The sequence below is a fragment of the Camelus ferus genome, chromosome 12 (assembly GCF_009834535.1).
Source record: "Camelus ferus isolate YT-003-E chromosome 12, BCGSAC_Cfer_1.0, whole genome shotgun sequence".
In the NCBI taxonomy this organism is placed as follows: domain Eukaryota; kingdom Metazoa; phylum Chordata; class Mammalia; order Artiodactyla; family Camelidae; genus Camelus; species Camelus ferus.
This window is the reverse complement of record NC_045707.1, coordinates 47,519,305-47,532,986: the sequence shown is the minus strand read 5'-3', so window position 1 is coordinate 47,532,986 and position 13,682 is coordinate 47,519,305. Positions and strand designations below refer to the sequence as shown.

Genomic DNA, 13,682 nt, shown 5'->3' with positions numbered 1-13,682 from the left:
CCTACTCCTTCGGCCAGGTAACTTGCATAAGCATTTGGCCAGCCTCATCCACCAGAGGGCAGATACAAGAAATAAGAAAACAATCCCAAAGCCTGTGGAAGGAATCTGCAATCACAGGCCAGACTTTACCCTGGGACCTACTGGACCAAGGCCCTTGGGTGACAAGAGAAAAGTGTACCGCTTGGATGCACAGGACATTTTCCACAGAGGGCCATTCTCCAAGGCTGAAAAACATAACTGACCTACCTAAAAATATAAAGTTAGACTATATGGGGCAACAGAGGAATATCTTCCAGGCCAAGGCACAAGATAAAATCCCAGAAGAAATAAGTGATAAGGAGATAGGCAATCTATCCGAGAAAGAGTTCAGAGTACTTAATGATGGTGAAGATGTTCAGAGAACTCAGGAAGAGTACAGATACAGAGAGGGAAGTTTTTAGCAAAGAATTAAAAAATATAAAGAGTGCCCAAACAGAGTTGAATACAATTACTGAAATGAATAACAGACTAGAAGGAATCAAGAATCGAATAAATGAAGCAGAAGAACAGATCAGTGAGCTGGAAGACAAGATTAGTGGAAATCACTATCATAGAACAGTAAAAAGAAAAAAAAGAAAAGAAATGAGGATGGTTTAAGAACTCTGGGACAACATGAAGCACACTAATATTCACATTATAGGGGTCCTAGAAAAAGAAGACAGAGAGAAAGGACCTGAGAAAATATTTATGATAAAAACTCTAACGAAAGTGGTTATAGAGGGAACATATCTCAATATAATAAAAGCTATTTATGACAAACATACAGCCAGCATAATATTCAACAGTGAAAAGTTGAAAGCCTTCCCACTAAAATCTGGAACAAGACAAGGATGCCCAGTCTCACCACTTCTATTCAATATAGTACTGGAAGTCCTAGTCATAGCAATTAGACAAGGAAAAAAAATAATAAAAGGGATCCAAATTGGAAGAGACAAGGTAAAATTGTCATATATGCAGATGACATACTATATATAGAAAACTCCAAAGGCTCCATGCAAAAACTACTAGAGCTGATAAAAGAATTCAGCAAGGTAACAGGATATAAGATTAACATACAGAAATCAGTTGCATATCTTTACACTAACAATGAAATATCAGACAAGGAAAATAAACAATCCATTTTAAAATTACATCCAAAAAAATAAAATACTTAGGAATAAACCTGACCAAGGAAAAGAAAGACTTATAAACAGAGAACTACAAAACACTGACTAAGAAAATTAAAGATGATTTAAAGAAATGGAAAGATATCCCATGTTCTTGGATTGGAAGAATTAATATTGTTAGAACGGCCATAGTACCCAAAGCAGTATACAAATTCAATGCAATCCCTATCAAATTGCCAATGACTTTTTTTTTTTCAAACAGAGCTGGAACAAAAAAAATATTAAAATTTGTATAGAAACACAAAAAACCCTAAATAGCCAAAATAGTCTTGAAAAAGAACAGAGCTGGAAGAATCACACTGATTTCAGACTATACTACAGAGCAACAGTAATCAAAACAGTATGATACTGGCACACACACCCCCCCCCCCAATGGAACAGGATAGAAAGTCCAGAAATAAATGCATGCACTTATGGTCAGTTAATCTATGACAAACGAGGCAAGAATATACAATAGAGAAAAGACAGTCTCTTCAGCAAGTGGTGCTGGGAAAACTGGACAGCTGCCTGTAAAAGACTGAAATTAGAACATTCCTTAACACCAAAATGGATTAAAGACTTAAATGTAAGACCAGATACTATAAAACTCCTAAAGGAAAACATAAGCAGAACACTCTTGGACATAAATCACAGCAATATTTTTTTCAAACCAGCTTCTAGAGTAATGGAAATAAAAACAAAAATAAACAAATAGGATCTAATAAACGTAAAAGCTTTTGTACAATTAAGGATACCACCAACAAAATGAAGACAAGCTACAGAGGGGAGAAAATATTTGCAAATGATATGACCAACAAAGGATTAATTTCCAAAATATGCAAACAGCTCATACAGCTTAATATCTAAAAAATAAGTAACCCAATCAAAAAATGGGGTGAAGATCTAAATAGACATTTCTCCAACGAAAACATCCAGATGGCCAACAAGCACATGAAAAGATGCTAAACGTCACTAATTGTTAGAGAAATGCAAATCAAAACTACAATGAGTATCACCTCACACTGGTCAAAATAGCCATCATTAAAAAGTCCACAAATGATAAATGCTGGAGATGGTGTGAAGAAAAAGGAACCCTCCTACACTGTTGGTGGGAATGTAAATTTGTGCAGCCACTACGGAGGACAGTAGGGAGATTCCTTAAAAAACTAAAAATAGACTTGCCATATGATCCAGCAATCCTACTCCTACATATATATCCAGAGGAAAATTTAAATTAAAAAGACACATGCACCCCAGTGTTCACAGCAGCACTATTTACAATAGCCAAGACATGGAAACAACCCTAATGTCCATCAACATGACTGGATAAAGAAGATGTGAGATGTGGTATATATGTACAATGGAATAGTACTCAGCCATAAAAAAAATACTGCCATTTGCAGCAACATGGATGGACCTGGAGATTGTCATTCTTAGTAAGTCAGAAAGAGAAAGAAAAATACAATATGATATCACTTATATGTGGAATCCAAATAAACTTATCTACAAAACAGAAGACTCACAGACATAGAGAACAAGCTTACGGTTACCAGGGGGTAAAGGGGGTGGGAAGGGATAAACTGGGAACTCAAAATGTATACCTCTTGGGGAGTACTGGAAATATTAGCTATTTTGATTGTGGTAGTGGTTTTATTGGTATATACAGCTATCAAAATTCATCAAATTGTTCATCTGAAATATGTGTAGTTTACTGTACAGGAATCTTACCATAATAAAGGTGTTAAAAAAAATTAAGACACTTAAGACACACTCAGACCTATTCCACTGTCTTTTTTTTTTTTTTAATCCACAGTGATTCTTGTTTTTCCATAGTTAAGAACCACCACAACTGACTTCTTACATATGGGTAACTGAATAGAGCACAAAGGATTCCTAAGTCCTCAAACTGGCAACAATTTCTAAATAAAATAGGGGAAAGAATATTTTCTTAAAATATTAGGTGAGTCTCATTCATTAACTTTAAACAAAAATTGCCACCTTGTTAAAACTAAAGGAGAAATTTGCCTTGTAGCTAAGAACTATCACTTTCTCAAATTTCTTATTTTCTCTAATATTACCAGAAATAATAGCTGATTTCTCTTGTGGAGTTGATTCAGGGTGGGTTCACTTTAAAAATTGTTTGTATTAATTTTAGAAGAATTAGTGTACAAGTGCTGGGAGTGCAGAACAAAAAAGAGTTGCATGGAGATAAGGATGCAAGACTTCTGGTAAGGCTTACATATTAAGAGTGCTTTACACCCCAGCCTCATAACATAACAAATCAGATCTTAGCAAGAGCCTCAGCAGAAGTGAAAATTAGTAATAAGCGTTCTACACAACTGCTTTCAATTAAAATTATTCTTGTTAAATCTGAAAATATTAAGGCTCTATAACCTTTGTGTCATATATACCCTCACATATGCTCTGTACTTATGTATTTCTCCATAAAAATTCATAGTTGGCAAGGGAAAAAATAAAATTCTATCAGAAGAGTGGACATCCACAGGGTGAATTACAATAAATAAAATTAATAGCTCTTACTTGATTAATTTCACTTTGGAGTTGTAACCCATGCTGTTCCTTTTCTTCTCTCTGTTGTTGTAGTTGTTTAAATTCTGCCTTAAGATGCTGGTACTTGGTCTCCACTTCTGACAGTTCTTCCTTGAGCTTTTGAGTAGCTTCTCCCTTTTCACCTAGTTCTGCCTGTATTCTCTGCAGAGAGGTTTCAGATGCAGATAACCTTGACTGAAGCTGTTGATAATCTAAGTCTTTCTGATGAAGGCTTGCTTGTATATTCTTTTTACTCACACATTCTTCATTGTGTTTCTCCTCTAACTGAGTATAGTCCAGTTCTTTCTTCTGCAACTTTTCAGTCAAGTCCTGAAATATCAATTTAACAATGTATTTCTTTTCCTAATACTTTCAATTATTCTAATTATTCAAACAATCTTTAGAGCAGTATCATTTCGTACTAAATGTTTTAGTCATTATTACAATATAAAAACAGTGAAAATATCCAACCAAGAATTAAATCATTACATACTAACTTATGATTTTATTATTGGTCCACTTGACTAAGCTCTTAGTACTAGTGTAATAAGAACTACTAACAAAATTTTGACATAAAATGAAAACACTAAAATCTACTAACTAGACTCTTTAAGGTATGCAAAATATTTACATTCTCTCATTTGAGTTAAAAATTAAAACTACTCCTCTATCATCAAAAATTGTTTTACATAACAATATACCTCAGCAATTCTGATTTCTGGCTTTACAATTTCATAGTTGGTAAGAGTTTTAGCATAACAATACCATTCACTGCTGTAGTATGCCTGATTCTACTGATTCCTAGTTTTTGCTCTTCTTAACAAACACTATTTTTAGGAGTAATTCAGAGTTCTTTCTAGGTATGTAAAAACAGTGATCTAAAAATTTCACTAACCTATCTCATGTTTTGTTATTTTACTCAGTACTATCAAGTATAAAGTATAAAAACTGACACCTCCAATCAAAGATCTGGATCAGTCAGCCTAATCAAATGTCAAAGTCTGGTCTTAGTGGAGTTGTTACAATTAATATTGAACATTTTTAAGTCATCATATGTACACATAAGGTATGGATCAGAATTTTAACTCAATTCTGTAACAAAGATAGCCAGGATAAGAAGCCACGGTGAGCACCTGATGAGTCAATCATGGACATTTATAATGCTCACTTTTTATATGCAGTGTGCTAGAAGGGGATACTACAGATGTAGTGGAGGACTAGCAAAGCCTCTGACCTTTAAACAGACTAATCTAAATGAAACACGCATATCAAAAAAAAAAAACTTTTCTAACAAAGTTGAAACATAATGCATAGGCAAAAATGGATTAATAGAAAAGCTGTGTTAAATTTCTTGAGTATATAGTCTTAAATAAAATGAGTAAAGTTGAGTGGGACTAACTAGTAAGTTAAAAATCACATGAAAATAAACTTTTAACTTGGTAAAGTGGTGAGAGGAGTTAAGCAATAGGTAGACATGACTCATGCTATCTGCTCTATACAAGAAGACATAAATAGATAAAGTCACAAAGGAACAAACAAGTTGCATGAGGGAAAATAACAAATGCTATTTATTACCTCGAGGGGAGTAATAAGTCTAGGTACCAAAGTGGGAAAGGCAGGCAGCAGTAATGATTCTTGAACACCCGTCTGAGAAGTTCGTTAATATAAATTACCAAGTAGGAATATACTATAGAAAAAGCAATGTCAGAAAGATGATATAAGTATATATATAACAAAGAGAAGATGGGAGACAAAGTAAAAAGAACAACCATAAATTCTGGGCAAAATTAGCAGAGATGTGTCTTGACCAACCAACAGAAACAGAAAAAAAGAGACAGAGCCAAAAGACTAGAGAAAAAAATAGTAATTTTGAGTCAATCTGTATATTAGGAAAATTCTTTTTTTATATAAACATTTGTGTCTTGTTAGTAACTCCACATCTTTCTTGACATAATTTTCTACTTTTAAGAAGATAACATTTATTTTAGAATTCGTAAGCTAAATCTATTCGTTGATCATTATAGATATCTTGTATCTTTTTGAAGAAAAGTCCAAGTTACTAAATTTTATGAATGCAACCACACTAATACTGAGAACTTGGGTGGGATATAATTTTTTTTAATGCTACTAAAATTAAGGCTAGTAATGAGGTAGTAAGTCTTCTTCCCCATAGGCTTAAAGTAACCAAGTAATCCCACTAGTTCTACACATAATCCCTCAGACAGCTCCGCTCTTTAAGAAGCAAAAAATACATAACAACCATTGACTGTTTAAAATTCACTTGCCTAAAAAATTAATCAAAATCTTCCTGCTTTACTGCACAGATGAGAGCTAATTAAATTTTAAAAGAACCTAAATCACTTACTTTCTTTTTAAAAGAAACTAATACACTCACATGATGTAATTTTTACATGCAAAAGGCTAACTGAATTTAGTATGACAAACTTTTCATTCTCATTATCATCTTCCCATAGAATCTGAAGCAAAAAGTATAGTGAAAACATGGTTTTTGAAGATTGATTTTTTAATGCAGTAGAATCCATTAAGGAAATCAATAATTGCACATTCTCTTCTCTATATCAATCCTTACAACAAAAAATGAGATAGACATTATCATCCCCATTGTATGGATGAAGAAGCTAAAGTCAAAAGCTTGATATGACTTGGCCAGGTGGCAGAGTCACGTATTATGATTCTAAGTCCAATAAACTTTCCACAACACAATTCAGACACTCAGTGAGTCAATTCATGCTCCTCCAAACTTATACTATTCAAATTTAAAATATAAAATGAATGTTAAGATTGGTTTATAACAATTATCATTTGAGTAGGCAAAAGTCTTTCCTTCTGAATGTCCAGTCCTCTTTTGATTTCCTCACCAATTGTTCTTTCAACGTATTTTCTTACAGAGACAATTTCCCTGTATTAGGCTCTATTATCCACTTGTTACTAGCCAGGTAATGAGAAGAAATGCAAAAAGAATGGTATTTTTTATAGCTTGAGAGCTTACAGAGTAGTTTCAGGGATCTCATTTGTTCCTCAAAACAGCTTTGTGAGAAAGAACAAATTAACTATTTGTAGCTCTCCAACATCTTGTATTTTGTGCTCTTACATGTTCCCATGCCTTCTATAGATATATCTATCTCTAAAATGAAATGCCATTAACCCCTCTGCCACATGATATGCTCCTTAGCATCCCTAAAGACTAAGCTAAATAAAGTTGTCTTCTACAAACGCCTTTCCTGATTTACTAGTCAGTAAGATAGGAAAACATCCACCGTGGTCTTGATCCAACTCGGCATCACAACACTTCCAAATAAAAACAGTGACAACAAATATTCATTGAGGTGCTTTCTAAAAGCCAGACACTAGTCTAAGCACTTTAACATCTATTAATGTATTCAATACTCACATCAATCCTAAGAGGCAAATGGATATAACAGTACTTCTTAGCAGAAGAGGAAACACACTTTAAGAGGTTGTGTGTCACAACCAGTTAGTGGCAAAGCTGAGATTTAAACGGGCTTTTGACCACTGTACTATTCTGTTCATGTCAGTATACCACTTGGCAACACAGTGGTAATACACAGCGATACAACTACTTGCCACATCTGGCTCTCGCTCTGGCCTATGAGCACCTTAATACTGGGACCGTTGGAAAGTGGAGAGCAATGAAGAATGGAAAATGGATAAGAGGTGTAACCCAGAAAACAGTCAGTCTCTTACAGTGACCCATGTTAATCACATTAGTAGCTTTAAATAAACATATGATTTTGTTCAGAATCATACAGAAATAGTTAAACTAAGCTGCAGAATTGTTTAAATGTCAGAATATGATTCTTATTAGAAACTAAGAAGGAGGCTCCCTCAATATTCCTCTCGTTTTTAAGTTTTCCAAGTCAGTAATTAAAAAAACACTGGCTTAATGCTGAGAACTTGACATTAACATAAAAGCAACTATTTTTCCCATTCATTATATTTTAAAATGTAATCTATCCACCCTGATGCTGCCTATGACCCACAAAAGCTGCCAAGGCATTTCATGTAATAGCCTTCAAAAGACCAAGCATAGAGATTTCCAAATTTACAACACTTGGATATCACCACTGTCAACAATTATGATTTATCAAGGACAAAGGGTGAGGAGTGGCGAGGGAGGCAGAAGGCAAAAATTCAAAAAAAAAAAAAAAAAAGAGAGCGAGCGATAGATAGATGCACCTCTCTGCTTGCTCCTGCTCTAACTGGTGAAAAAAATCCTAAGCAAGAAAACACTTTGAAAAAAAATTGTCAAGTATTACACTTCTGTAAAGATTATTAAGATTAGTAGAAAATCCTCTTATCCCCTAATAAAAAATTCCATTTTTACCACACTAAACCATCTTGATTCCCTGTAGTGCTCATAAAATAGACAGAGTACTTCCTTTAACAGTGTGTGTGCACGTATGTAGGCATGTGTGAATATATATATATATATAATATATATATGATGTTTGTTTCATAAATATTAACGGTTTGATGTTTCAGAAATACGTAACAAACTACACTGATCATAAACATCTGCTGCATGTACACATCTGGCCAACTTCCAAGAGGCAGAAGGTCAACTCTAATCTCAAAAGAAATTAAAAATCAAATTGAGGGACAAAGATAAAACTAAAGTGTATGTAGATGTTTTCTACATAGAGTTTGACAGGAGAAAAAAGGAGGGACAGGGAGGCAGGGAGGTTTTTATCAGCCATAAAAAGATTAAATTTTAAAAATCAGTCAGCACCAAGTGTTGATGGAGAAATAGAAAATGGTAAACTAGTATAATTACTTTGGAAAACAGTTTGGGATCACCTAGTAAATATGAGTATGTATGTAGCCAGTAGCCCAGCAATTTCACATGAGAGTACATAACAATTTAATTCCTGCACAAATGCATGAGATTTATGGTGAAAGTTCATAGCTGCAGTATTTGTAACAAGAAAAAAGAAAAACTGTGTGAAAAAATAGGAAGTATATATGGATCACTTTGGCTGCATACCAAAGAATAATGTAATTGTCACATAGAAAAGCATTTATGCAATTGAGCTAGTTGCTTTTTTCCTTGAAACGCTATTTCAACTGGAAAGAATCACGGACGAACTATCATTATTCAGACTTGGGTAGGAAGAGAATCTGTCATGTCAAAGAATAGAAGTGATCCCGTTGGTTGCCAATGATAAAACTGAAGCTTCAAGATGAAGCTTAGAATTTTGGAAAACTTGTATCTACCACCACGAGCTTGACACTTCCTTATGCTTAAAGCCTGTACTGAGATTGATGGTGATGTTGACAAATGTGACTTGTTTTATACTGTACAGTGAACTGTTCAATATCTGGGAAATCTGCATAACTCAGTGAACCAGTATTTTTCACATGACTAATGCATTATGTTATAAAAATCATGCATAGGAAAGGTCTATTCAAAAGGCAAGACAGAGGAATGAATTTCAGTGTTACAAAGTACAAAAACTGCATTGATATGGTTTCAGAATCTACACTGCAACTAACTTTTGAGAAACTATACCTTATCTAATTTCAGTACAATATCAAATAAAAATAGCTACAATTATCTGAAAAGGCTATTTAGTCCTCCCTTTTCCAACTACATCTGTGTAAAACTAAGTTTTCTATGCACACTTCAACCATATCACAACAGATTAAAGGTAAAAGCAGATAGAAGAATCCATCTGTCCTGTATTAGCTAGACATTAAAGAGGACTGAAAAAATGTAAACTACCACCACTATTTTTTATATTGGAAAATAGACATTTTTAATAAGATTTTTGTTATTTATGTTAATATCTAATGGTTACTGTTTTCTAAATAAAATAATGAACATATATTTTTAGTTTATTTTAATTTCTGACATAACTGTCCATAGATGCAACCAAAAAAATAAATAAATAAAAGCTCTTCGGGGTTCATGACACTTTTGAGAATATAAAGCAGTCTTGAGATCAAGAAGTTTGAGAAATACTGTGCAAGGGCACAAGCAACAAACACCCCAAAACTTAGGAGCTGAAAATTTTATCTATTATCTCACACATTTTCTGAGGGTCAGGGAATTCAGAAACAGCTTAGCTGGATGGTTCCACCTCAAGGTCTCTCTTAGACTATAGTAAGCCATGGGCCAGAACTACAGTCTCTGAAAACTTGACAAGACTTGGAGGATGTGCTCCCAAGTTCATTCACCTGGCTGTGACAAGAAGCTTACTATTTACAACCAATTATTCTCATCTCTTTTTCCCTTCTACCATGTTACTTTCTGTCTTGATTTTTCCTTGTTATATTTCATCAGAATACTAGGTTCAAGTTATTTAAAGCAAAGCCAACAAATTCACCATACCTTTGAGTAAAAAGATTTAATAACTCCCTATTATTCCACCAACAAAAAAGTAAAGACATGGGGGGAAAAAGTATTAATACCATGCCTGCCCTGCCTCCAAACTAAATATTATCTGTTGCTCATCTTTAAAGAAACAAAGTGGAAAATATTAACATTACAAAAAAATACAGAATAAGAACAAAGTTGGAGGTCTCACACTTCCTGATTTCAAAACTTATTGAAAGCTACAGTAGTCAAAACAATGTGGTACTGACATTTAAAAAGACATCTAAACCAACAGAATAAGAATAGAGAACCCAGAAATAAATACTCACACATGGTCAAATGATTTTCAACAAGGGTGCCAAGACCATTCAATAGAAAAAAGGACAGTCCTTTCAACAACTGGTGCTAGGAACACTGGATATCCAAATACAAAAGAAAGAAACTGAACCCTTACCTTATGCTGTAAAAAATTTTTCCAAAATGGATCAAAGATCTAAAATTACAAAACTATTAGAAGAAAACAGGTGAAAAGCTTCATGACAAAATTTGGCAATGATTTCTTGGATATGACACCAAAAACATGGCAAGAAAAGTAAAAACAGACAAATTGGATTAGATCTAAAACTTCTGTGCATCCAAGGTGCGATACTGTAAAATATACATTTGGTCCTGGTCCCCATTTCTGGAACTGGGCTCCTAAAACCCTAGGAATTTCCTATGTGATAAGAGCAATAAAGATATCCTTTGCTATTCATAACAAGCCCCCTTCAGCCACCTATGAGTTTTTAATAATGAGGTGATTCTTTAGAAAGCTCTAAGGATGGGGGCGGGTGCTAGGGGCACCAAACTTGAAGGAAGGGTTGAACTTTTAGCCCTACCTGCTCCCCAGGGAGAGAAGAGGGGGCTAAAGGTTGATTTAATCACCAATGGCCAGTGATTTGATCATCTGTGCCTATGTAAAGAAGGAAAGAAATTTGAGAGATTTCAGGTTGATGAACGTGTGGAGAGCTCCCAGAGAAAGCATGGAAGCTTCATATACTTTCCCACGTATCTTGCCCTATGCATCTCTTCCATCTGGCTGTTCTTGAGTTACAGTCATTTATAACAAACCAGTCATGTAATAAGTAAAATGTTTTCCCAAGTTCTGTGAGTCACTCTAGCAAATTAATTGAACCAGAGGCAGAGGCCTGGGAACCTCCCATTTATAGCCAGTTGCTCAGAAGTACAAGTAACAAGATGGACTTTGAACTGGTGTCTGAATTGGGGTGTGGGGAAGGTACGGGTGTTCAGGCACAGTCTGGTGGGACTGCACCCTTAATCTGATGCCAGCTCCAGGTAAATAGTGTAAGAATTGAGTTAAACTGTCGGACACCCAGCTGGTGTCGCAGAATTGTTGATATACAGAACACCCACACATCTGATGTCAGATGTGAAGTTGCGGTACAGTACTGAGAGTAGAGGAGACACACAGGAGTGTTTTTCCTTTACAAAAAGACACAATGAACAGAGTGAAAAGGCAACCTAAAGAATGAGAGAAAATATTTGCAAAATCATGTATCCAATAAGGGATTAATATCGAAAGCATATAAAGGACTCCTACAACTCAACAAAAACACAAACAACCCAACTAAAATTATATGGCCAACAAGCATATGAAAAGATGCTCATCAACCTAATCACTAGGGAAATGCAAATCAACCATGATGAGATACCACCTTAACACTCATTAAGATGGCTACTATAAAAAAAACAAAAACAAAAATAAACACAGAAAATAACAAATTTTGGCAAGGATATGGAGAAACTGTTGAATCCTTGTACACTGCTGATAGGAATTTAAAAGGATACAGCCACTATAGAAAACAGTACGGTGAAATCCTCAAAAAATTGAAAACAATTACCATCTGATCCAGCAATTCCACTTCTGGGTATATACCCAAAAGAACTGAAAGCAGGGTCTCAAACAGATATTTGTATACCCATGTTCAAAGCAGCGCTATTCACAATAGCCCAAAGAAGGAAGCAATCCAAGTATCCATCAACAGATGAATAGATAATATGATAACACACGTACAATGTAATATTATTTATCCTTAAAAAGGTAGGAGAATCTGACACAGGCTACAACATGGATGAACCTTGAGGACATTATCCCATGTGAACTAAACCAGGCACAAAAAGACAAATACTGTGATTCCACTCATATGAGTTACTTAGAATAGTAAATTCATAGATATAGAAAGTAAAAAAGGTTTGGGTCAGGGGAGACAGTGAATGGGGAATTGTTTAATACTGTTTAATGAGTATAGTTTTAGTTTTCCAAGATGAAAAGAGTTCTGGAGACAGGTTGCGTAACAGTGTGAATGTACGTAACATTAAAAAAAAAAACAAAAACTTAACTCACACTGTACTGTGCCAATATATAAATAACATACACAAGATTAAAATTTAAGATATACAAAATCACTTCCCCATTATATATAGTTTTTAAATTCTCACCTGATTTTTTTGTGTTAATTCATTAACTGAACTTTAAGTTTCTGTAGTTCCTGCACATATACAGCAACTTCCTGGGGGCGTTTGGCAAGTTCACTTCTCAGCTGGCTTACTGTGGCCTAAAAAGAAAAAAAAAAAAAGAAAAAATTAGAGCAAACTAAAATGAAAAAGGAAATGAAAGCATCCAGAGGTTTTAAGATTCCATAGATTTTTGTCATTGTTGTTGTTAAATTGAAATAATCCTTAGAAATTTCAACTTGGTTCTTTATCTTACCACCCTCTACTGCCACCCCACAACTTCTTTGACTGAAAATTAATTTTTAAAATTTATCCAAAATGAACAACTTTATTTAATAATACAGTAAGTGAAAAGTTGACATCCTATTTTATGTGTCTGAAGTAAGCATCAAACTGCAAACTTGAATTTACTGGCTTTAAATTCTATACTTTAATCCTGAATTTAAAAAGGATATGCAAGTCATGCCTGTATTTTCTCCCAACTTCTATAGCATAGCCTTTTCTTTTTACTTCAAAATCACGTTAAATGCAAACAACCAACACAGAAACACCTTTAAAGGTGGTGAATCATCTTTTTCACTGTAATTGAAAGTACCTGTCTATAGAAGTTATCAAACAGAAATTATATGTAGTTTCACTAACCTGGATCACACTATGATCATGGATAATAGCTGGACATGAATTTGCTTTAATACATTTTAACATTTTTAAATAAAATTAATGTCTATTATTGAAACAATGATTTGATCATTTAGTAAATAATATAAGAGGAAGATAAGCAAAGATCTTGGAAATACAAACTTTCTATACATGAAAGTTTTAACCACTACAGAGACTAAGTACTGTTTTTAAAGTATGGTTTCCTACAACTGAAAAGAACTTTGTATTTCTAATTCATTGTTTACATTGTTAGTAAATAAACTTTATAATATGAATATGGTAAACTTTTTTAAAAATTTTAACAAATACATCAGCAGTTACTATATTATATATTACAAATGAGTACTTTCATCTTCAAGGGGGAAACCTTAGAAGGCTACTAATTTATTATAAAAATAATGCCAAAAGATCTTTTG

General features: G+C 34.0%; 1 protein-coding gene across 1 annotated transcript in view; it reads right to left on the bottom strand.

Moving 5' to 3' along the window:
• The window catches only part of EEA1 (early endosome antigen 1), a 69,939-nt gene that overhangs the window by 41,523 nt on the left and 14,734 nt on the right, over positions 1 to 13,682 (bottom strand). Inside the window, 3 exon segments of the mRNA XM_032493636.1 lie at positions 3,726 to 4,064; positions 12,592 to 12,623; positions 12,626 to 12,707. Coding sequence (XP_032349527.1) covers positions 3,726 to 4,064; positions 12,592 to 12,623; positions 12,626 to 12,707 — 453 coding nt within the window.